Source organism: Apaloderma vittatum, unplaced genomic scaffold (assembly GCF_000703405.1).
Source record: "Apaloderma vittatum isolate BGI_N311 unplaced genomic scaffold, ASM70340v1 scaffold8527, whole genome shotgun sequence".
NCBI classification, from domain to species: domain Eukaryota; kingdom Metazoa; phylum Chordata; class Aves; order Trogoniformes; family Trogonidae; genus Apaloderma; species Apaloderma vittatum.
Window position 1 is genome coordinate 28,956 of NW_009725641.1, and position 22,031 is coordinate 50,986.

Here is a 22,031-nt window from a genome sequence, read left to right on the forward strand (position 1 = left end):
AGTGAAATTAATTCACTTTAGGAGAGATGCACATATGTATGTGCCATAGTAATAAAAAATAAAACAGGCAAATGTGACACATTTTCCTGCTCTTTACTACCGGTAGTCAACACTTTTTTTTCCTGCTTACATGAATATTAGAGGAATGAAAAAGAGCGATAGCAAAATCAGTCTCAACGGTGGTGTGAAATACGAAACTAAGAGCTTGTAGATAATAGCAGAGGAATAGAGATAATGACTGCTATATAAGCATGTGTCCATTTTTACTGGAGAAAAAACACAATGCATAGGAAGTATAGGCAGATTAGTTTACTATGTCTTCTCCATGATCTTTTCACAAAACTTGCAATTTCAAAACCACTGAAGTCAGTAAGAATCATTTCACTGACCTGAACAAACTTATCACAATGCAAGACGTTTATTCTTATGCATAGATATAAAGATGTGATATCCAGTCTTGTTATATTAAAATTAGTCTGAATTTTCTACTATTCTTTTCAGTCAGTAACTTGATGTCAGACTTCAAATTGCTTCAGTAGCTGTCTGACATAGTTTGACATTATTTTATTCTGCCTATTTTTAACATCACTCTTTGGACAGTGTTAACTGTGCTTCATGTTTTTCCTCACTTTATTTCTATAGAGTCCCACTAAACAAAAGTTTGAAAAAATAAACACATGAAAACTTGTAGAGCTTGAATGAATGAAAGTTAGTGAGTTATAGACATCCAGTAGATAAAATGAGTTAATACTTGCCATATGTACTTCTATGTATTTTTGTTTGCAATTCTAAGGTAAGTTTCCTTTTGATCTATATATTTTTCCTTTGTCTTCCCTGAAGTGCAGGCTTCTTAGGCAGATTTAGGAAATTCCTCAATGCAAACACTATTTTTCTGATTTGAAAACCAGCATTTTCCCTTACCTGCAAATCACAGATCAAGTCAGGAGAGAATACTTCTCCAGTATACTTTAACTATTTTTGTTGAAAACTACTCAGTATAGTTAGGATTGACACCGAAAATATGAAACAAAATTTAAGTTTATCCATTCAGGCTTTTTAGGTATGCAGTTCTTGAGACTTAGAGAGAATGTATCCATCACAGTGCCCAAGGAGAGCAATTGTGCACGTTCCATCTCTTTGCTTGACCATAGCAATCGCCAGACTGAACAGCATTGTTTAAAAGCACATTGTCAATTTGTGTTTGGTGCATCTTCTTCCTTTGGAAGACAAAAAGACAAAGCTGTTTCATGTTTTGAAAGTTAAGTTTGAATGGAATGGAAGAGTTGATTAAGTTGTTTAATGTTACTTTTACTCAGCCACGTAGGGTGGTAAGAGGAATGACTTTGAATAGAGTGACTGAGAGCATCTGACTCTGCTGTGTCTTGTAGAATGAGAGCTAACATATGTCTATACGTAGACAGATACAGTAGGGCTTTGTCATATTTTGTAACTAATAACTCAGCTTAAAAATTAATTAGCTTTTATATTTTTTAGATTGTGTTCAATATATCCTACCCAGAAACCATATGGATTTATAATTGTGTTGTAACGATACTTGCCTATATTCAAAAAACAGTTGTCACAGTTAGTGACAATTTTATCTCTTCATGAACTCTAATGCAAAATTCTTTTGGGACAAATGTAAGATGTTCTGATATAATTGTTTGAAGATCTTACTATAGTTTCTTATTTTTTAAACCTTTAAAATGATAAACTTTTTTTAATTACAGAAACCTTTGAAATGCTTATCAGACTGGCCGAGAATTATACAAGCGCACTTTTCTGCAATGCATATAGAAGCATGGCTGCTGAGGCTACTGCACGTGTTCAGGAGTTTTTCACAGATGTTGGACTCTTCTTATTTGGCACAGACATTAGCACAGAGGAATTTGTCAACAGATTTTTTGATACCCTGTTCCCGGTAGTCTACAACCATGTCATAAACCCTGGTCTGACTGATATTTCGCTGGAATACGCGGAGTGCCTCCGAACGGTGCAAAGAGACATCAGGCCCTTTGGTAACATTTCCAAGAAGGCCGTAGGACAAATGGGGAGATCACTGTTACCCAGCCGGACTTTCTTACAGGCTCTGAATTTGGGAATTGAAGTGATCAACACCACCGACCATCTGCATTTCTCTAAGGACTGCAGCAGGGCGTTACTGAAGATGCAGTACTGTCCCCATTGCCAAGGGCTGACGTTAAGCAAGCCCTGCATGGGCTACTGCCTCAATGTCATCCGAGGCTGCCTAGCTAACATGGCAGAGGTTGATCTTCATTGGCGGGAATATATTTGGTCCCTGGAGGAGCTCTCGAGTGCCATGAGTGGAACGTACGACATTGAGCAGGTGCTTCTGAACTTCCATTCTCTTGTTAATGACGCTCTCATACAGGCTCGTGTCAATGGGCCAGAATTATCTGAGCAGGTAAGAAGCTGGTTTTATCCACACTTGGTGCAAATGTGACCCTAAGAAAAGTAACACTGATAATTATTTGTTGTCTGGCCATTTTTTGTGATGATGAACACATTTGTATTGTAGTTCAGCTTTATTCGATGATGCATTTTTACAACCCTACCAGCTTTTATTTTAATCATGCATATGACCTGCTAATTTCCTATATTCTACTCACAAGTTTAACATCAAGTGGACGTTCAACATTTTGGCAGCATTTACAGTAAAGGCTTTTCAAAATGAAGAGAATTCCTGTGTGAGATTTTTTCTGTTCCCACTTCCCATGAAACCACAGCTTTTTTCACAATTTTACTGAGTGAAAATATTAGTTGCACAATCCAATGGTAGCTTCTATTCCTTCACCCTTTTTATTTAGAAGTTAACATTCAGTGGATGCACTGAATAGCTTTACCTTTAACTCCACAACTGTGTTTGTTAAGTTCTTCTGAACAAAAGTGAACAGTGGAAGGTGTCATTAAGTTGGAAGCTTAAAATAGTAATGAAAGGAAAGTAAATTGTAGAAAACTAATCCCATAAATATTCTATAAAACGAGTAATACCCTGACATTTGTGTAAATGAAAGTGTTAAATCTCAGCAGTAATATTTGTTTGCAGATTGGACATTATTATATGACATTCTGAGAATAACTTTCAGGAGCACAAAAATATGTTTTTCATGAACATCAGAAAATAGTTTAATAGTTTCATTATTATCTTATATGCACATAGCAATAAATTTAAACAATCCTTCTATGATTCTATGATTCTTTTAGATACCAGTAGCCTGTCTTAAAGACGTTGGATTGGATATCTTGGTCTGGGGAGATGCCTTTTAGTTTTACAGTGTACAGAGGTCTAAACAGGGTGTCTGGGTGTCACTGTGGTGTGGCATCAGCCGAGGTGCAGTAATTCTTCTCGGACTGCCACCGTCTGCCTCTTTATGTGACTGACTGAAGTTGAAGCAGCATCTCTTCTGCTGAACAGCTGATGTGACTTCTGACAATAAATAACTTGATCTAATAAAATAAATAGAGGATTCTTAATTTCTTCCTAGGACTCATAGGCTATTAAAATGGATTCTTCATCCTGCCTGTAGTCAGTGAATCCCTGGGAAATTGCTTTTTTCTATGAATTTCCCGTTTTATCTGCTTTATACTAATGAGCTATATTAGCCACAATTTTCTGCTGCTGCACTTCAGAAAAGCTGTGATTTTTTCTTTTTAAAAGGTTTTTGACTAACAATTTGGTGTAAAAAAAATGACTCACGGATGTCTGTGTAATTCCTAATATGTTTCAGAGCTACAGTTGCATTTTAGGGATATTGCCTGTTCCTCAGATTTTTGAGGGATCTTTTTTGCCTACAATTTTCAGGAACAAGCTAGAATAAAAAAGTAAAGGCTCAAGGGAAAGACTTCTGTTTCCTGTTGCATCCTGGGTCATTTAGTTTGATTTGGATTTTCAACAGTGAACCATCATTGGCCCAGACTTAAAAGTCACTCAGCACATCCATATTTTCAAAGTGAAATTCTTTACTCTCCAAAATAGTATATTTCACTCCATTTTAGTAAGGAAAAAAAAAAAAAAAGAAAAAAGAAAACAAAAAAGTGAAGACCTCTCTACCCAGTGTTTTGGCTTTGTTCCAATGTAAAATTCTCAAATTGTTCTGAAATTGATATTCCTGAACACTCTATATGCTCCTTCTCCCCTCACACAATGTAATGTATGTGTGGTATTTTGTGCCAATGTGTTCATTTCATGCTCAAGTGTTTACTTCTGTTGTGTTAAGATCTCCCCATGTAGAGTCACTTCCAGACTAAACAGCTAAATATTTCATTTTTCACTCAATCTACAACAGACCTATTCATTTAGACATATCTTTCACTGTATCTCTATGCTGTAACTGACCAGTCCTTTCCCTCTATAATTTGGTCAGTTAAGGCTATTGTGCATTGATCCCTTGAAACATGGTGATCTAGTCAGTCACTTCTGATTTGCTGAATACGAGTATATTTTACGTTTGCCCATACATTAGGTGTCAAAACCTAATTCTGACATGTAATAAATACAGTCTTTCAGCTTTAAGAGGCAGAGGACCTGTATTCTGTTGAAATTGGCTCATTAATATGTATTTATTTTATCTTCAGCGTGACTCATGAACTGTTTCAAATTTTGGTAAGCAATTAATGCATCAGTGATTCTAACAGACACAAGAGATGATTATGAGGCAGGAAACAATGATTTGCTTAGGCACGCAGCAGTCTCTGCAGTTTTAAAAGTAAATTTCATCACTTTATAAGTTTTAAAGTAGCAGACAGAGAAAAAGATCTATAAATGTTTGGAAGTGTGGTATATACATATGCAAAAGTTAGTATGAAAATCAACAGAGTATCTTGCTTAGTGATACATGTGTTTGTACAGCTTTTTATCTAAGTATGTGTGTGTAGAGGATTTTTTTTTCCTAACATGTTGCATGGATTTCTATAATTAAATGTAATGTATATTCATATTTTAAGCTCTTTGTGGTGTGGAAAGACCACTAATGCCTATATAACACAGCTTCGTTTTGCAAAACTTTTTGTCCAGTAATTAACAACTTGTTCCCTTTTCTGCTTGGGTCAGCAGAGCAGTGCCACGCTGTCTCCAGCTAGAATTTCCCTTTCCTTTTGTTCTTCCTGTTTCAAGTTCACATCCTTAATTCCTGCCTCCTGCAGCTCTGCTGACTGATGAATAAGTACAGCACCCATTCATCACCTCTATACCTGGACATTAGTCTCTGCTATTCTGCAGAATCTAGTGGAGATGTGGTGGTTGTGCAGCTATTCACATATTTATCTGTGTGCACATTTGTATATATTGCTCCATCTGGGTTGGGGCAATCCCAAGCACCAGTACAGGCTGGGCAGTGACTGGCTTGAGAGCAGCCCTGAAGAAAAGGACTTGGGGGTGCTGGTGGACAAGAAGCTTGACATGAGCCATCAGTGTGCACTTGCAGCCCAGAAAGCCAATTGTGTCCTGGGCTGCATCAAGAGGTGCGTGGCCAGCAGGTCGAGGGAGGTGATTCTCCCCCTCTGCTCCACCCTCATGAGACCCCACCTGGAGTACTGCATCCAGTTCTGGAGCCCACAGCACAAGAAAGATATGGACGTGCTGGAGCGTGTCCAGAGAAGGGCCACGAGGATGATCAGAGGGCTGGAGCACCTCTCCTATGAAGACAGACTGTGAGAGTTGGGGCTGTTCAGTCTGCAGAAAAGAAGGCTTCGAGAAGACCTTATTGTGACCTTCCAGTATCTTAAGGGGGCCCTCAAGAAAGCTTGTGAGGGGCTTTTTAGGATGTCGGGTAGTGATAGGACTAGAGGGAATGGATTGAAGCTAGAGAAGGGTCGATTTAGGTTAGATATCAAGTTCTTCCCCATGAGGGTGGTGAGACACTGGCACAGGTTGCCCAGAGAGGTGGTGGAAGCCCCATCCCTGGAAGTTTTAAGGCCAGGCTGGATGGGGCTCTGAGCAGCCTGATCTAGTGGGAGATGTCCCTGCCCATGGCGGGGGGGGTGGGACTAGATAATCTTTAAGGTCCCTTCCAACCCTGACAATTCTATGATTCTATAATTCTATATATTGATATATACTTAATGACAGTACTGTTCTGTGTTCCTGAAGTCTGTATATGTCCATTTATGTACTGTTTATGCTCAGTGCATAGTGGACCCTTTGCTTTTTAGCTGATAGGAGCTGGAACAGAAATGTTTTAGCAGACTTGTGTGTGTATGCTTATGCAAATAAAATGTAATAGAGGTTTAAGAGAGGTACATCATACAAAACAAGTATTCATTAGTAAAATGATCTGAAAAAGACAATACCTAGCTCTTAAGCATTGGATAATGGGTAAAAATACTTATTGCTACAAAGGATCTTGTAGATTCATCCTGAGTTGCCATGTGCTGGTGTCTGAGCTTGTGTATCGCCAGGCAAGCCCCCACAGAGGGCAACTGTGCAGGGTAATGAATGCACAAGAACTACTTATTTAGGTCAAATCAACTAACAATCAAATGAAAAACATATTGAAACCCATTTACAAGTTGTGATAAATTGCTTCACGTTGCCTCCATTCCATTATGCTACCCGCTGTCAGTGTTAAGACAGAGGGACAAATAAAGATTTTAGCAACATCTACCAAATTTTGGTGTGGATGGAGCCTGCTAGCCCCAGCATAGCAGCGTGGTTCTGTTCCCTCTACATGTAGGTTAATGGGATGGCCCTGAGCCATGGAAGGACAGGTTCCTGTGTCACTCACAGTGAGGTTCAGCTGCAGCTTAAGCCAGTCTCACCCTGGGTTGCTCAAATCCTGCTCTGGAACCACCCTCAGCTGTGTGTTTCACACAGAATTGCGGACTGTTAGGAGTTGGAAGGGACCTCAAAAGATCATCTAGTCCAACCCCCCTGCCAGAGCAGGATCACCTACAGTAGGTCACACAGGAACACGTCCAGGCAGGTTTTGAATGTCTCCAGAGAAGGAGACTCCACAACCTCCCTGGGCAGCCTGTTCCAGCGCTCTGTCACCCTCACAGGGAAAAAGTTTTTCCTAATGTTTTTGTGGAACCTCCTGTGCTCCAGCTTGCACCTGTTGCCCCTTGTCCTGTTATTCCACCCTTTTCCCTGTGTTTCAGCTGCTTCGGCAGCTGGGAGTCAAGGTGGTTGAGGGAGCTGTCAGTAAGGAAAGTGTCTCTCTTAGCCATGGGTTTGTTTTGATGTGTGAGGGTGTGTGCTGGCACACGCTGAGTCACACAGCAGCTGAGTTTGTCAGAGGAACGGGGCACCTGAGAGGAGGTGAAATGCATCTGAGGCAAGAACCGAATGAAAATGGGAAAGGAATAGGGGAGAAGAGAAAGAGAAAAGTCGCAGGGCTTTACAATTTAAGCTTTACTCCAAACTTTACATCAGACTACTGTTCTTGATTCCCAGTAGTGTTTGTGATTAATATTGAATAAAAGAGATGGAAAGAAATATTGATTAGTTGTTCATTGTGTATTCTGGGCACTGATGATCTGGAGGAAAATGAAGTATATGTGACTGTGATTTTTAAAGCTATATATGGATGCGAAAATGTTGGATTCAGGAACACAGGAAAAATAAAATAAAATTGCAGAGACAAATACTGGCATTTTCTAATTTTGCAAGTGAGGAATTTGTGCTACAAGTTTAGTAAAATTCTTGTATGTACTTTTATATGTAATATAAGGCTACAAAAATTTGGAGTTGGATTTTCAGAAGCACTGTCTTTACTGTGTTCTAACCGATGTGAACTCTCATCAGATCAGTTTTCCAAGCAGTTGGAGATAAAAAAAAGTCAGACTTCTAGAAGTTCTCAAGTCCTTTCGCTGATCTTAGTCTAATCCTGAAAGAAGAACAAAGTTATGTGTCTTATAAAAATATGCATAATTATATTGTATTAAAAGATAAATTTGTTTTCCCCCTTTTAAAATGTCATTAATACTATTAAAAAAGCAAGATCTTTTTTGTGTTATAAAATGCCAGGAGGAAGAGTTTAAGAGACTATATTTAGAGCTTTATTTCCTTATTTATTATATTTGCTTGAACTGACTAGCTATAAACATTTAAACATTCAAAACAACAGTAGTCCAGCAATGTTTTAAATTTAATATTCCCGTGAGGAGATATATTCACAAACATTATAAATAGGATGTTTGTGGGGTTTTTTTCCTATTCCTTTTAGGAACTGTTTTCTGTAGCTACTTTTTACTGGGATCTCTCTAGCGAAAGGCTACAAAGCCTCATTCCATGCCATTCCAGAGAATGAGAAGTGCAGGAAACAAAGCAAATTTTTAGATTTTAAAAAGACATGGAAAGAAAGTGATGAAAAATGACTTCCGATAATCTCATATACATACAGAACATACACCTGCAAGCTACAGTACAAATACAGGTTTTGGTTTTGGAAAGGAGTAAGCTTGATTGTTGCCAAATGACCAGATTAACGACATTTCTAATTGTGGGAAGTTCTATGCCTGGATGTTTGGTAACTTTCATAGCTTTACAGGTTAAGGCACTTGAAGAGATGCAAAAGATGAGCATCCTCTGAAGTAGCTATCCTGTGAACCCACCTCCTTAGTATCAAAAATCTCATTTATTTACTTACATTATTATATGTTTATAAATGCAATAACTTAACACCTACTGCTTCCCATCTGCTGAACTTTGGGTTACTTAGACTGCATTAGTCACTCATATGAAGTAAGTTCACAAGCTATTTGAACTTTTATTAAAAATAATTAATTTTGTCACTCTATTTTAAATAAAGTTTGATATTAGAAAATATTTACTATAAACCTTTTATATAAATCAGGTCATGAAAGAGATCTGAAATTCATTGCTTAAAATAAAATTGTAGCTATCACAAAGAGCTGTGCTCGATGTACCTGAAATGGACTTTTTTGTCTATTCTATATGAATATACATAGTACAATGTTAACAAAAAATGGATATTGATTTGATAACAATCAGAGATAAAATTAGAGTATTTTTCTGTAAGGGAACCATTAGGCAGAACATTCAAACATTATTTATAATGTCCACCCCTGATTTGGCAATATTAGGAAGCATTTGCCTACTGAGAGGATGGTCAAAGCCTGGAACAGGTTTCCTAGAGGTGGTAGATGCCCTAAATCTGTCAGTATTGAAGAGGTTTCTGGATAAAGCCCTTAATAACACGCTTTAACTTGGTCAGCCCTAAATTGTTCAGATATTTGGCCTAGATGATTGCTGTGTAGGTCTCTTCCAACTAAAATAGTCTATTCTATCCTACTGTATTCTTAATGTTTTTATCAAAACTCTGGTTAAAAAGAAGCAAAAGATCTACATATAAGAATTAATTATGTGAAAACATAGTTTCACAGCCTAATTTACTGTATGTAGTAGAGGAAAAACTAACAATGGTTATAGAATAAGATAATCACATATTTTACAAGTTAAGCAGATTGCACAGCATTGTATGTTTTATGACTGCTTTGGTTTATTATCCGTATTGTTTATATTTAAAATGTGCAGTAAATTTTTCTATTGCAAACATTCTAGGTGTACTTTATCTGATTGGAAATAGGTAAGTTTAGACAAATACATAGCTGCCTCTTCCAAATAGCTGACTGCACTTGTCTGTGATTCATCTGCTGCTGTGTAGACAACTTTTTCCAGCACTTGCACAATGTGGATGGCATCATTCTGAGGGAGTTCTCCAATGCTGCAACAAAAGCTGAATCACAGAATGTTAGAGGTTGGAAGGGACCTCTAAAGATCATCTAGTCCAACCCCCCTGCCAGAGCAGGATCAGCTAGAGTAGGTCACACAGGAACGCATCCAGGTGGGTTTTGAATGTCTCCACAGACAGAGACTCCACAACCTCTCTGGGCAGCCCGTTCCAGTCCTCTGTCACCTTCACAATAAAGAAGTATTTCCTTATGATTAGATTGAACCTCCTATTTTCGAGTTTGTGACCATTGCTACTTGTCCTGTCGCTGGACACCACCCATAGCTTATCAAGCATCAAGTGTAAATTGCTGGGGAGGGAAGTTGTAGCTGTTTTTAAGCACCTCACTGACGTCAACCAGGGAGAATCTATCACCGGAAAGAAATCTCTGTAACCGTAGTGGGGGCCAGGATGGCTGGTCAGTGGGTAACAGGCAGTCAGCACTCAGCACCAGCACCTCATTGCCAGGCCAGATCACACTGCTTCCATGGAGGGATGATGTAGACACTGCTGGATTTCAGAGGACAGGCTAGAGTCTCCATAGGCAGCGACCAAATGTTACCTGAAAGACAGAGTTGTTCAGATGTGTTGCATCTGCTTTAGGTATTTCTCTCATTTTTAAGATTATGTGTGATATAAACTACTTCTTCATTTGGCTTTTGACCTGTCTCTCTGCCTGTAGTGTTTCCTTTAAAAGCAGACACCGTCTAAGTGTTTTCATGCCTTGTTTCCATGGCAAAGTGTGTGACCCTGTTCTCTTGTCACTCAGCACACCAGCTCTTGAGTAGCATTGTGCTGCCAAACTCTCTAACTGGACTCAGCCTTGGGCTCCTTTAACTTGCAACAAGTGTATATTCTCATTACCACTTGGTAAAAGACAAACCCCAAATGAGCAATGTGACATATACTTCTTTCATAGTTTAAAAAAAAAAACCAACACTAATAAATACGTAGTTTTCAACAAAGCAGACTTTGAAATAAAATTGTAGAGTTCTGCCTGAAGTTTTTGGCATATGATTCTGCCATCATTACTTTGCTGAATTTAAAATACTTGAGAAGTGGATGAATTTAAATTACTTCATAAGGTTGATATAAACTGCTTTGTGGAAACTGCTGAACAGTAATTGGATTTAAAGTCCTCGTCTTATACACGACTGTATTGTAATATAGTAGTTTGAGCCCACCCAGCCAGCAACCAAGAAGTATGTAGTCACTTGCTCACTCCCTCCCCTCTCCTTTTTGGGAAGAGAAGGAGAAAATTCAACAAAAGAGCTTGAGGATTGAGATTAAGGACAGGGAAGGTTCACTTACTTCTTATGGTAACGTGCAAAGAACAAAGCAGAACTGAGGGGAAAACCATAAATTTAATACCACCACCAGTTCAACTAAATCAACTAGATCAGAGTAGTATAATGAGATAAATAATTATCTTAAATACACCTTCACTCCACCCCTCCCTCCTTCCCAGCTATGCCCTTGCCCCCAGCAGCACAGGGAGCAGGAAATGGGGCTGCATCTATCTCTCCTTTACACGTTCCTTCCTCCTCTGAGAGAGGACTCCTTTCAGTCTTCCTCTGCTTCCAGGTGGCATCTCTCTCATAGGAGACAATATTCATCAAACTCCTCCAACATGTGTCCTTACCAAAAGTGTGGGTCCCTCCTGTGGGCTGCAGTGGACCTGCTCCAGCACAGGCTTTCCTCAGAGTCATGGCACACTTCGGGCACATCCTCTGATCCAGAGTGCTCCTCTGCTCCTGCATTGTCCTCTGCCCCAGCATTGCCCTCTGCTCTGGCATGGGCTCCTCCATGGGCTGCATCCTGCACGTTTCACCACCATTGATCTCCTCGGTCAGCAGAGTCTCATCCTGCCATCTCACCCCGGGCCTCAGGGAAAAGCTCTGCTCTGGTGCCCCTCTTCCCTGACTCCCTTCCTCACCAACCTTGGTGACAATATAGTTGCTCTTCTCACCTCCCCTCCTCTCCAAAACAAAGAACTCCCCAACACAAAAGGCAGGACAAGAAGAAAAAGAGGCTGCCCCAGCAGGGCTATTGATCACAGAGGTGCTGCTTGGCCTGGCCTTGGCCAGAGGTGGGTCCAGTTTTTACCTGAGCTGGGGAAGGCTCTGGAAGTTGTTCAAGAAGCCACCCCCATAGTACTCCCTGCTACCGAATCACCCTGCCAGACACAAACTTACCACATCTAATATAGTTGTGTTCTAAAGGGAGGTTTGATATCTAACCTAACACACGGTTGAACACCATCACCTTCCATTTCTTGCCATTCACAGATATGCATGCAACTGTAGCTGTGAAAAATTGTGATGCTTGTAGAATAAAGTATGGCATATTTTTGTGTGCCGGTCCTTTTTGTTTGGTTGGTTGGTTGTTTTTTTTAGTGTAGCGTGGAGTAAGAGTACTGCAGCCATGACCTACATCTAATTCAGATCCCCGTTGTTTCAAAGATCCTTGCTGCTGTCAGAAGGTTTTCTTCTAAGGTTAAACTGGGCTTTGTTCATCAGAAAAGAGAATGGAGATCTTTGAAAAAAAACCCAAGAATCAAAATAGTGTTTGTGCCTTATTTGTAACTAATGAAAGGAAGAGTAGGATTTCTTCCTACCTATTAGTTTGACAACTCTTCCTCTCTGTTCCAGTTTGAGCCATCCTTGGTATATATTTTAGTGGCTTGTACTTCCTGAGGTCTGAAGTGTTACCTTTGTTTCTGTAGTCTTGTCCCCTAGACCACACATTATATACTAGCACTATAAATACCTATTCTGTTTTACATATCTTGTAGCTAAAATCATTGTTTTGCCAATACAGCAAAATTTGTGCTACAACATTTAACTTAAAAATAGTGGTAATCACATCCCAGAGCATCTGTGCCACAGAGTTCTGCTCAAAATCAGTACATTTTTCCAGTGCAATTGGTCTACTTGCTTCTAATGTGTAGAAAGAGGACTTCAAACCATATAGAGTATTAGGAAAGGCAATAATACATCCATAGTTACATACAGATTTTGAAAAAAATGTGTTAGTATATGATCTGCTCCTTTCATTTATCAGGACATTAGTTCTCAAATGCAAATTGGAAAGAAAAAAACAAAATTTATACACATTGCCAGACATACATTTATTAATATTCTTTTTGTGTCTCTATTTTAAGGTTTTTGATGCATTGACAGTTGTGTGGCAGACACTGGAAGCACTCATTTCTGTCAAGAACTTCTTAAATATAATAGCAAAATCGTAAAACCATGCTAACCATGTCTGACAAAGTATTTTGCTACATTACTGAGCTTCTCACCATTGCAGTATGTGGCAGCACAGCTTTTGAAACCTGTGTCACAGAATCACAGAATCACAGAATGTTAGGGGTTGGAAGGGACCTCTGAAGATCATCTAGTCCAACCTTCATGCTAGCATACCTAACCACTACACCATAGCCTCAAGTGCTAGATCTACTTTTTTTTAAACACCTCCAGGGTTGGTGACTCCACCACCTCCCTGGGCATCGTTTCCAGTTCCTCTCTTCTGTTGGCCAATTTTCCTTTCATTTGTGGAAATGAGAAAGGACTTATTTCTCACCCTTGGTGAGAAGAATCTCAAAAGCCATATCAAGTTCATGTCTCACACTTTTCTGGAAAGTGGTTTTTTTTATTAATTTACCAAATTGTCCAGCTTCAACTCCTTCAGTGAAATTACTTCTTGTCCCAGGTTTCTGTGCCCAGGTGCTGGCAACGGGGATTGCAGGGGTGGCCTCTGTGAGGAGTGGCCAGGGCTGCCCCATACCAGACGTTGCAGCTGGCTCCAACTGACTCCCACAGGGCATGGCTGGGACCCTCGGGCAAAATGGTAGCACCACTTGGAAAACTTATTTTAGACAGCACAGAAGTGATACATGGCAGTGAGGAGTGGGGAGAAAAAGAGAGAGAGAAACAGCCCTGCAGACACCAAGGCCAGAGAAGGTGGAGGAGTAGGAGGTGCTTCAGGTACCAGAGCAGATGTCCTCCTGCTGCAGCCCATGGAAAAGCCCATGATGAAGAAGTTTGTGCCTGTTCAGACCATGCAGTAGCCCATGGTGGAGCAGATCTTCACAGTGCAGCCTGTGGAGAAACCCACGCTGGAGCAGTGGAAAAGTGTGAGGAGGAAGGAGCAACAGAGAGTGCTATGGACTGACCACCACCCCATTCTCCATCCCCTTGCAGCACTTAAGGAGCTGAACAGAGGCAAAAGATGCTTGTGAATATCAATGCTTATAAATATCTAAAGAACAGGTCTCAGGAAGATGGAGCCAGACTCTCCTCAGTACTATCCAGTGACAGGACAAGTGGCAATGGTCACAAACTGGAAAACAGGAGGTTCAATGTAAACATAAGGAAATACTTCTTTACTGTTGAGGATAACAGAGCACTGGCACAGGCTGCCCAGAGAGGTTGTGGAGTCTCCTTCTCTGGAGACATTCAAAACCCACCTGGATGCGTTCCTGTGTGACCTACTGTAGGTGATCCTGCTCTGGCAGGGGGGCTGGACTGGATGATCTTCTGAGGTCCCTTCCAACCCCTGACATTCTATGATTCTATGAATGAAGCGAAAGGGGACAGGGGAAGGCTAAGGGGAAGCTGTTCTTAGTTTTGTTTCTCAACATCTACTCTGTTTTCAGTTGGCAAGAAATTAAATTCATCTTCCTCAAGCTGAGACTGGTTTGCCCATGGCATTAATTAGTGGTTGATCTCCTTGTCTTTATCTTGAGCCATGAGCTTGCTCATTTTATATTCTTCCCCTGTTCTGTTGAGGAGGGGATCTCCTGTTGGGTGGGCACTTGGCAGCCAGCCAGGGTCAGCCCACCGCCCATATTAACACACACATACGGCTTTGGCAAGCAGTGCTGAGTAGTGCAGGTTTGCACAAGGTATGTTCAATACAGACTGCCAAGTAAATAATGTACAAATGCATTATGCATTCCTGTTTAATGTGTTTAGAGCAAATCCACTTCACAATTTGAAATTACTTGACTCTTTTGCCAAACCTTTCAGTTTGCTGCACTTCCTTCTTAAGATTGAGATCTGTTTTGTCAGGAAAGCATGGAATCTTTAGTATACCTCCCCTTTCTTCTTTTTTAACGGAAGGTTAGGCAAAATTTGGGCAAAACGCTTTTCTCTTTCCATTGACTGCATAGGGACTGAGAGGTCTGAAAAATGTGGAGTAGGCAGTCTGGGCTGACATCATGTTCTAGTTTTATCTGGCACACTAGGCCTCTAGCTCTGCTTTGGCACCATGGCAGGCTTATCTGAATGAGGTGAACTGAAGTTAAGGATGATGCTCCAAGAGGCTAAAAGTGATGCAGTCCAGTCCTTCGTATTTGCAGAAAGAGAAGAAAGGAGGCTTTTTTCTTCTTCCCCAGAGCCAAGCAGGAGGTATGAAAAAATGTAAAGGAAGAAATCATGTGAGAATCCTTTTTGCAGGCTGTATATCTTTTCTTTTTTTCTCTGCTCTTCCTTTGTCATTGTGAAACAGAGTAACTGTTCACAAAGAGCGCTACTGTGCTTGTGCAGTTTTCTGGTGTCTCTGTTGGCCCTTAAATCACTACCAGCACTTTGTACTGGTAGAGAAACACTCTGCCAGAGCAAATCCAGGTATTTTGAAGTAAATGAGGTTTTCAGACTTTTTTTGGTCCCTGAAATTATAAGAACATGTATGAGTAAGTGACAGTCTTGTACATCACAAAAGATCTTCAAAGAAAAATGATTTGTCTGGATTCAAATAAGAGGGTGAGGAGACAGGGATACACTTAATATACAGATATAGGAAGCAAAACCACTAATCTCGTAAGATGTAGTTTAGAATGAGGGAGAAACTCCTAGGTTCTCTGAAATGCTGACTAACTAGACAGTGGGATTTTTCCCCTCCTTTTTTTTTTTTTGGATGGCTTTTCATCCTTTGCTATCATGAAAAGGAGACCTGCCAATTATCCAGAGTTGTTGAAAGTGTCTTATGAATGCAACAATACATTATGAAACAAGACATTATGACTGTTACTGTAAATGTGTGTGATTCTATTGACTTACCTACTTTTGTTTCAGATCTTACTTGCAAAACTGCTCTCTTCAGAATTTTGGAAAACAAATTGCAGCCTGCCACAAAGTGTAAAGACATGATGCAGATATGCTGATTCAGTCAACTTGTTCTGCTTCCACAAACTCTTTGTGTATTGAAAATTGTAATATGGTTTTTGGTTTGAGTAATATGCCTGATCAAGGCTATAGAGCCCCATTTTTGCTTTCATTGACAGTCATGTTCCTACTGAATTTCTTTTGGTTTACACAGGTGACCCTGGATAGACTTAGACTTAGATTTAATGAACAATTCTGCCTGTATCAGGCAAGAAGGCATAATGTTAGCCATCCATGTCAGAGCTGTACTTGCAGGGCACACAGAAGTAAGGAGCAATAAAGTATATTTTAACCACTAGAGAGCATAGATAAATCAGTCTTAACTACACACAGGCAGCTGATCTTTGGAAAGGGCCACTGCCGGTTTTATATAATTGGTTTTCAGAGGAGAACCACAGAGTGTTTTCACTGAGCATAAATGAAACACCTTGGCATCCACTGAACCAGACTTGGATTGGGAGAGCTGGCAGCATCTCACAAGAAGCAGTTTTGTTGAATTGCCTTTGAAGAGTTTGAACTGGCAGTGCTGTATTCTGGCTGCAGGGTAACTTGGCTGAGAACATTAGGATTTCCCCTGACATTAAGCCATTAAAAGAAAAAAATCATTTCCTTCCCTCCCACCCCTATTCAGAAGCAGAAACTATTTTTACTGCCAGACTTGCTGAGTGTAAGTCCCTCATGAAAGAAGCAGCAGAATTAAAATCATTTAAGCTTTTAGCAATTAAAGCACAGAAGACACAAAAGTATACTAAGTAACTCATATTTAATGGACTGATTTTATTTTACATTCAGAACATGCAAAATTATGAAGGAAATCAGAGACAATTAAAAACTGACAAAATACGAGAACACTCTCAAGACCTTGAGTAGGAGCACTGATTTTGGTAGTTAGAGTGGTAGGAGGAGGATACAGGTCTTAGCCACCTCAAAGTTTTGGACTGTGCCTCCCAGAATCCAAGGACTTGGACAGCAGCCTTTTCCAAGATCTTATAAAAAAATCACTGATTTAAAAAACAAACAACCCCCCCCAAAACACTCTTGTAAACCTAGCATTTTATCTCTTCCTTGGTCCTCCTTGACTTTAGATTTCCAAAAGAAGGTATACAACAATGGCACTGATGCTGTGGCAGTGCCAAACAGTGGAATACTGAAAGAGTTCAGTATGTCCAAATTGTACTTTTATTTACATATTCCAGAAAACAATTTTCAGGTTTTTTTGCAACATGTAATCCTCTCGGTTTTGTCTGATGAGGCTTCCACTGCCTTGCTCGTAGGTCTGTATTTTGTGTATCTGCAGTTTATCTTTGCTCAATGCCATCTCATTGCGTGTGGGGCAAACTATTACGTTTAGCAAGGTTACCTTGAATTTTATGGGTTATTTCTTGAGCTTGAAGCCACTTCCAGCTCTATCTCATCTGAAAAATGTTAAATGTACTTTTTCACCTATCACTTGAGCTTTTAACTAGAATGTTGAATAAAATTACTTTGGAATTGTCATTATTTGGAAAGTCTATTTAAGATTCATCATAGAGGTGATTATAAATTGAATGTTTAAGAATTTGTGCAAGCATTATACTAAGTATCAGCTTTACTCTGTAGTTCTCTAGGCTGTTTTTCATAATGTTTGCCCCTTTCAGCTTGTCTTGGACTTCTCTTACAAGTTCTGTAAAATGATTAAACCTGTATGTGACATTTATAAAATTACAAGTTGCCGCTGTAACTCCAGAGCTTGCTTAGAGTTCTGGATACCTAGGATGTATTGCTAAGAGTCCTGAGGCTACAGTGGAGAAAAAGAAACAACTGGTGACAGATAAAGAACACAAAATTTGCAAAGAAAACAAAGAAAATAACACACCATTTCTGCATGATTTTCCTGTGTTGTAAAATGCTTGCTCTCCTTGGTTTTACGAACTTGTGTTTTGTCTGACTAGGGAATGTTTGAATCTTCCGTGTACATGTGCACGCTCTCACATATCCAAGTACTCTATCTATCTATCTATCTATCTATCTATCTATCTATCTATCTATCTATCTATCTATCTATCTATCTATCTATCTATCTATCTATCTATCTATCTATCTATCCACAGAAGTTAGATGCTGAATAAGCAACTGTTAAAAGCAGTAAACGACACGAGCCTGCTTAAGAGCTTGGAAATACTGAGGTGCTGGTGCTCCCTCTTGCGGTGTAGTGAGAGGAGACACGCCAAGTGTGTACCTGTGCTGGCTCCTGCAGCAGGAGCTCAGCTGGAGATTGTAAGAAGTTAAAAGGAGAAGCTAATCTTTCTCTGAGAAATCTTTGTTTTCACCTGCTTAGATGATCAGAAGGTGCCAAAACCCTGCGTTGCCTGGGGACAGAGAAGCTATCCTCTCCGCTCGCAGAGAGACCGGTTGGTAGAATAAGGTGCAAAAAAGTGTGTGCTGTATTGGCCAACTTTTTCTCCTCTCTCTGACACAACAGACATCTATATGAAAGTACTACACACCCACTTCCAAGAGTTAAATCCGAACAAAGGAAGGAAAGACTAAATGCATTGTTTTTCTGGATGAATTTTTTGCGTAGTTTGATTAGTAATATGTTGATGGAAATGTTTGTGACTCATTCAAGAATCTGTTTCTGGAAGAAAGTATTCACCTGTGTATTCCTAGAAAACAAAATAAAATTAACCAGTTTTTTTTCTGTAACAAATGTATTTTGAATGAGTCTGTCCCTGCCATCACATTGCAGCTTTGTTTTAGAGTTGTTATAGAATCCTACAATATTGTGGGTGGAAGGAACCTTTAAAGATCATCTCGTTCAAGCCCATGGCAGTGACCAGGGACATCTTTAACTAGATGAGGTTGCTCACAGCCCCATCAAGCCTGACCTTGAATATCTCCAGGGATGGGGCTTCTACCATCTCTCTGGGCAACACCTTCCAGTGTTTCACCACTCGCATTGTAAAAAAAATTCTTCCCTATATTTAATGCATGTAAATGTAAATCTATCCGCTTTTAGTTTCAACCACTTTTAGTTTAAAGCTTTGTCCTATTGCAACAGGCCCTGCTGAAAAGTTTATCCTCATCTTTCATACTAAGCTTCACCTGTCTGTACTTGCTCATAAGTGTTTGAGTGTCAGGGAGACATGAGAGAGGTCTGAGAGGCTGTGTCAATCTAATGGATACTTAACACATACACCATTTACAAGAAATCCTGGATAGGTATATGTCAGAACCTTACACTGGTTGCTAAACTTACCAAATCAAGCATCAAAGAGTTAAAGATGAAAGAAGGGCCAATTTTCAGACTTCTGGTTCCTGTCTAAAGCTGATTCTAAGCCCAAGAGGTTTTGTATGCAGAGAAGTGTTTTCTTCCTTGTTACTCTATGGACAGCAGTAAGCTCTAGAGAAACAGACTGCAGATACTGCGAGACTAGAGGATGCTTATCTTTTCCGTATTTCACAACAGCCTATGAACCAAAGTAGTGCAGAGAGTCTCAGGATTCTTGAGACTTATTTCTGGCAGAGTGGAAACACTTAAAGATTATGGTATAGCTCATCATCGAGACTTGGCATACCTAGTTCAAAGTGCACCACAGGATTGTGCATTCAGTTTGCTTCAGCCATTTCATATATAAAATCATCTCAGAAGAAAAGCACAGATCAGAGACACCCATTTCCAGGATGGGGCAAAAAACCCCTAAACCTAAGAATGTGATTGATCTCTCCTATTGAACATGTGAACTTGAAGGACAGTATCCCACTATTACTGATATGATGCTCACATCATTGTCCAGTCCTGTGCAAATGTAAAGTTTTATGACGCTCTGGTTTTCCAATCTGTAAGTAACCATAAGTAGACATCCTACAGAATTGCACAAGCAAAATCAAACTGCCATAAAGTACATGTGTGGCACTAATTGCAATTTAACTGTGTGGTTATTACAAGAGCTTTTAATTAACCCAGTCATCATACTGTGGCATACAAATTGTGCGTAATAACAGCATGCTGAGTATAATGACAATAGGTTTGTCTGAACTGTGAAAATCAGGAATTTTATCATTTTTTTGGCTTTCCTTTTATGCCTTTAAATATTGTGCAGTATTTAAGAACATTTGACGAAAAGAAAAAAAAAGAAGAAAACCACAAACAACAAACCAAGAGGAGAAAAAGCCCTACTAAGTTGATGAGGCTTGTCTATTTTAAAATTTTATAGCAGTCTTAAAATCTTCCTGAAATTCAGTGAGATGTGCAATTCTCTCCTGAATAATATTTTTGATGATTTTTCAGGGTCTCTTTTCTCAGGGTGTTTTTAGTCCCCTTCGAGAATCATGTTACACATTCTTTTAGGACATTGTTTGAATCCAAGAAAAATGCTCAGTTTGTGAAAACATTCCTGAGGAATACCCTTTCTGTGAAACTGGAAGATAATAAGAATACATTCTCATCAGATAGTGCTGCAGGTTGGTCATTTGTTAGATCATTAGTGTAGTGAGAGCATTCCCCTTCTCTCAAAGTTACGATTCCAGTCTCTCTCAAAACTGGCAGCTGTAGCACTGAATGAATTTTGACTTGGAAGGTTAAATTTACATTAAGCAGCAATGTAGCTAATGGTTATAGTTTTAGTCCTTCAGAAAATGTGGGAAATATAACTAAGTGGTGTTGTCATATGCTCATTCCTGGAGATCTAAAGAATACATAAAAAAAAAAAAAAGCAAAACCCAGACTTAATTATGGGAAGTGTATTTCTCTGTTCAACCCTGTACTGGGAAATGAGATCCTGACAGTTTGCTTTCAAATTATTTGGCTCACAGAGAGAAAAGGCACTGCAGGCAAGATAAGACTATGTGACCTTTACATGTGCACAAGTTTACCGAAGAGACCAGGTGACAGTGAGGACTGGGACAGTGAGGGAGGCAAAAGTACTTTTGGCATGCATATACAGTTAGTCGTTTAAATATGACACAAAAGTGACAGTTACTAGTGAACAGGTAAAAAAAAAAACAGACTGGGTTCGGCTGGATGAGTGACACAAATGTGATCTACTAAACCCAAAATCCAGTACCACACAGAGCCAGTTGATCCAGGGGTTTGAATAGCAGACATAGGAGAAAGAACAGATGATAGTATCAACATTGTACAGGCTAACATAGCTTGTTCTCAGGATGAAGGGAAAGGGGCTCGAGGAGAGGTTTAGATTGGATATTGGAAGAAATTTCTTTACTGAAAGAGTCGTCAAGCATTGGAACAGGCTGCCCAGAGGAGTCATGGAGTCACCATCCCTGAAGGTGTTCAAAAAACATGTGGATATGGGGTTTTGGGACATGGTTTAGTGGTCATGGTAGTGTTGAGTTGATGGTCTTGATGATTTTAGAGGTCTTTCCAACCTTAATGGTTCTATGATCCTGCAGACACCATGTCTGAAGAAATAAGTGACTTTGCTAAAGATTGGTGAGCTAACTTTCATCCATGAGAACTGTTGCTGTCATTAATTGAAATGAGTTCTCATCAGTATTGTTACTGTCATGCACTTCTCAGTGGGAATGGCAGAGGTGTACGTGCTGCTGTACAAACACTTTTTATCATTTAACTAGTGCTGTTTTCAGAATTCTACAAATAGGACTTTTGAAAAAAAGAACCAGTTTTAAAAAGAAATTTCAGATAATGACTGGATTTTTATTGTATTTATATATATGTATAAAGTTTAGCCAAGATTAATTTTTAAGGAAGGTCTAATATTTGAAACTAAGGCTTATTTTAAATGTATCAGTGAATGCAGATTTCCCAGTATTGCACAGCGTATTTCTTGAGACATAAATAGAATAAACAGATAGAAAGGTCATTAGACAGTATTTTGAAGCAACTGTGTAACACATACAAAACATCATCCATATTTCAAGCCAGTATGACTGTAAAAACTATTGATTTTCTTTCTTTGCTCATTTTAGTCAGAATAAAGTATAATGAGATTTTATTGTAAATTCGAGAAGTATGGTTAGCTGTGAATTCTCCTTCCTAGTGGAGATGGATGCATATGGGTTTTTTTCAGTTTACGGTATCTGGAGCCTTTGGGTTTTTTTTTTCCTTTCTTTTTTTCCCCTGACCCGAAGGACTGGGTCTCATTTGCTTAGGGTCTGTATTATCTGGTGAATTATGCCCACTATGTTTCTC

At 39.4% G+C, this 22,031-nt stretch overlaps 1 protein-coding gene across 1 annotated transcript in view; it reads left to right on the forward strand.

The window, feature by feature from the left end:
- The window catches only part of LOC104276595 (glypican-5-like), a gene marked incomplete at its 3' end in the record, with an annotated part of 38,025 nt that overhangs the window by 8,916 nt on the left and 7,078 nt on the right, over window positions 1-22,031 (forward strand). The window contains exon 2 of the mRNA XM_009872974.1: window positions 1,731-2,425. Within this exon, the coding sequence (XP_009871276.1) occupies window positions 1,731-2,425 (695 nt within the window). The remainder of the gene's footprint in view (window positions 1-1,730; window positions 2,426-22,031) is intronic.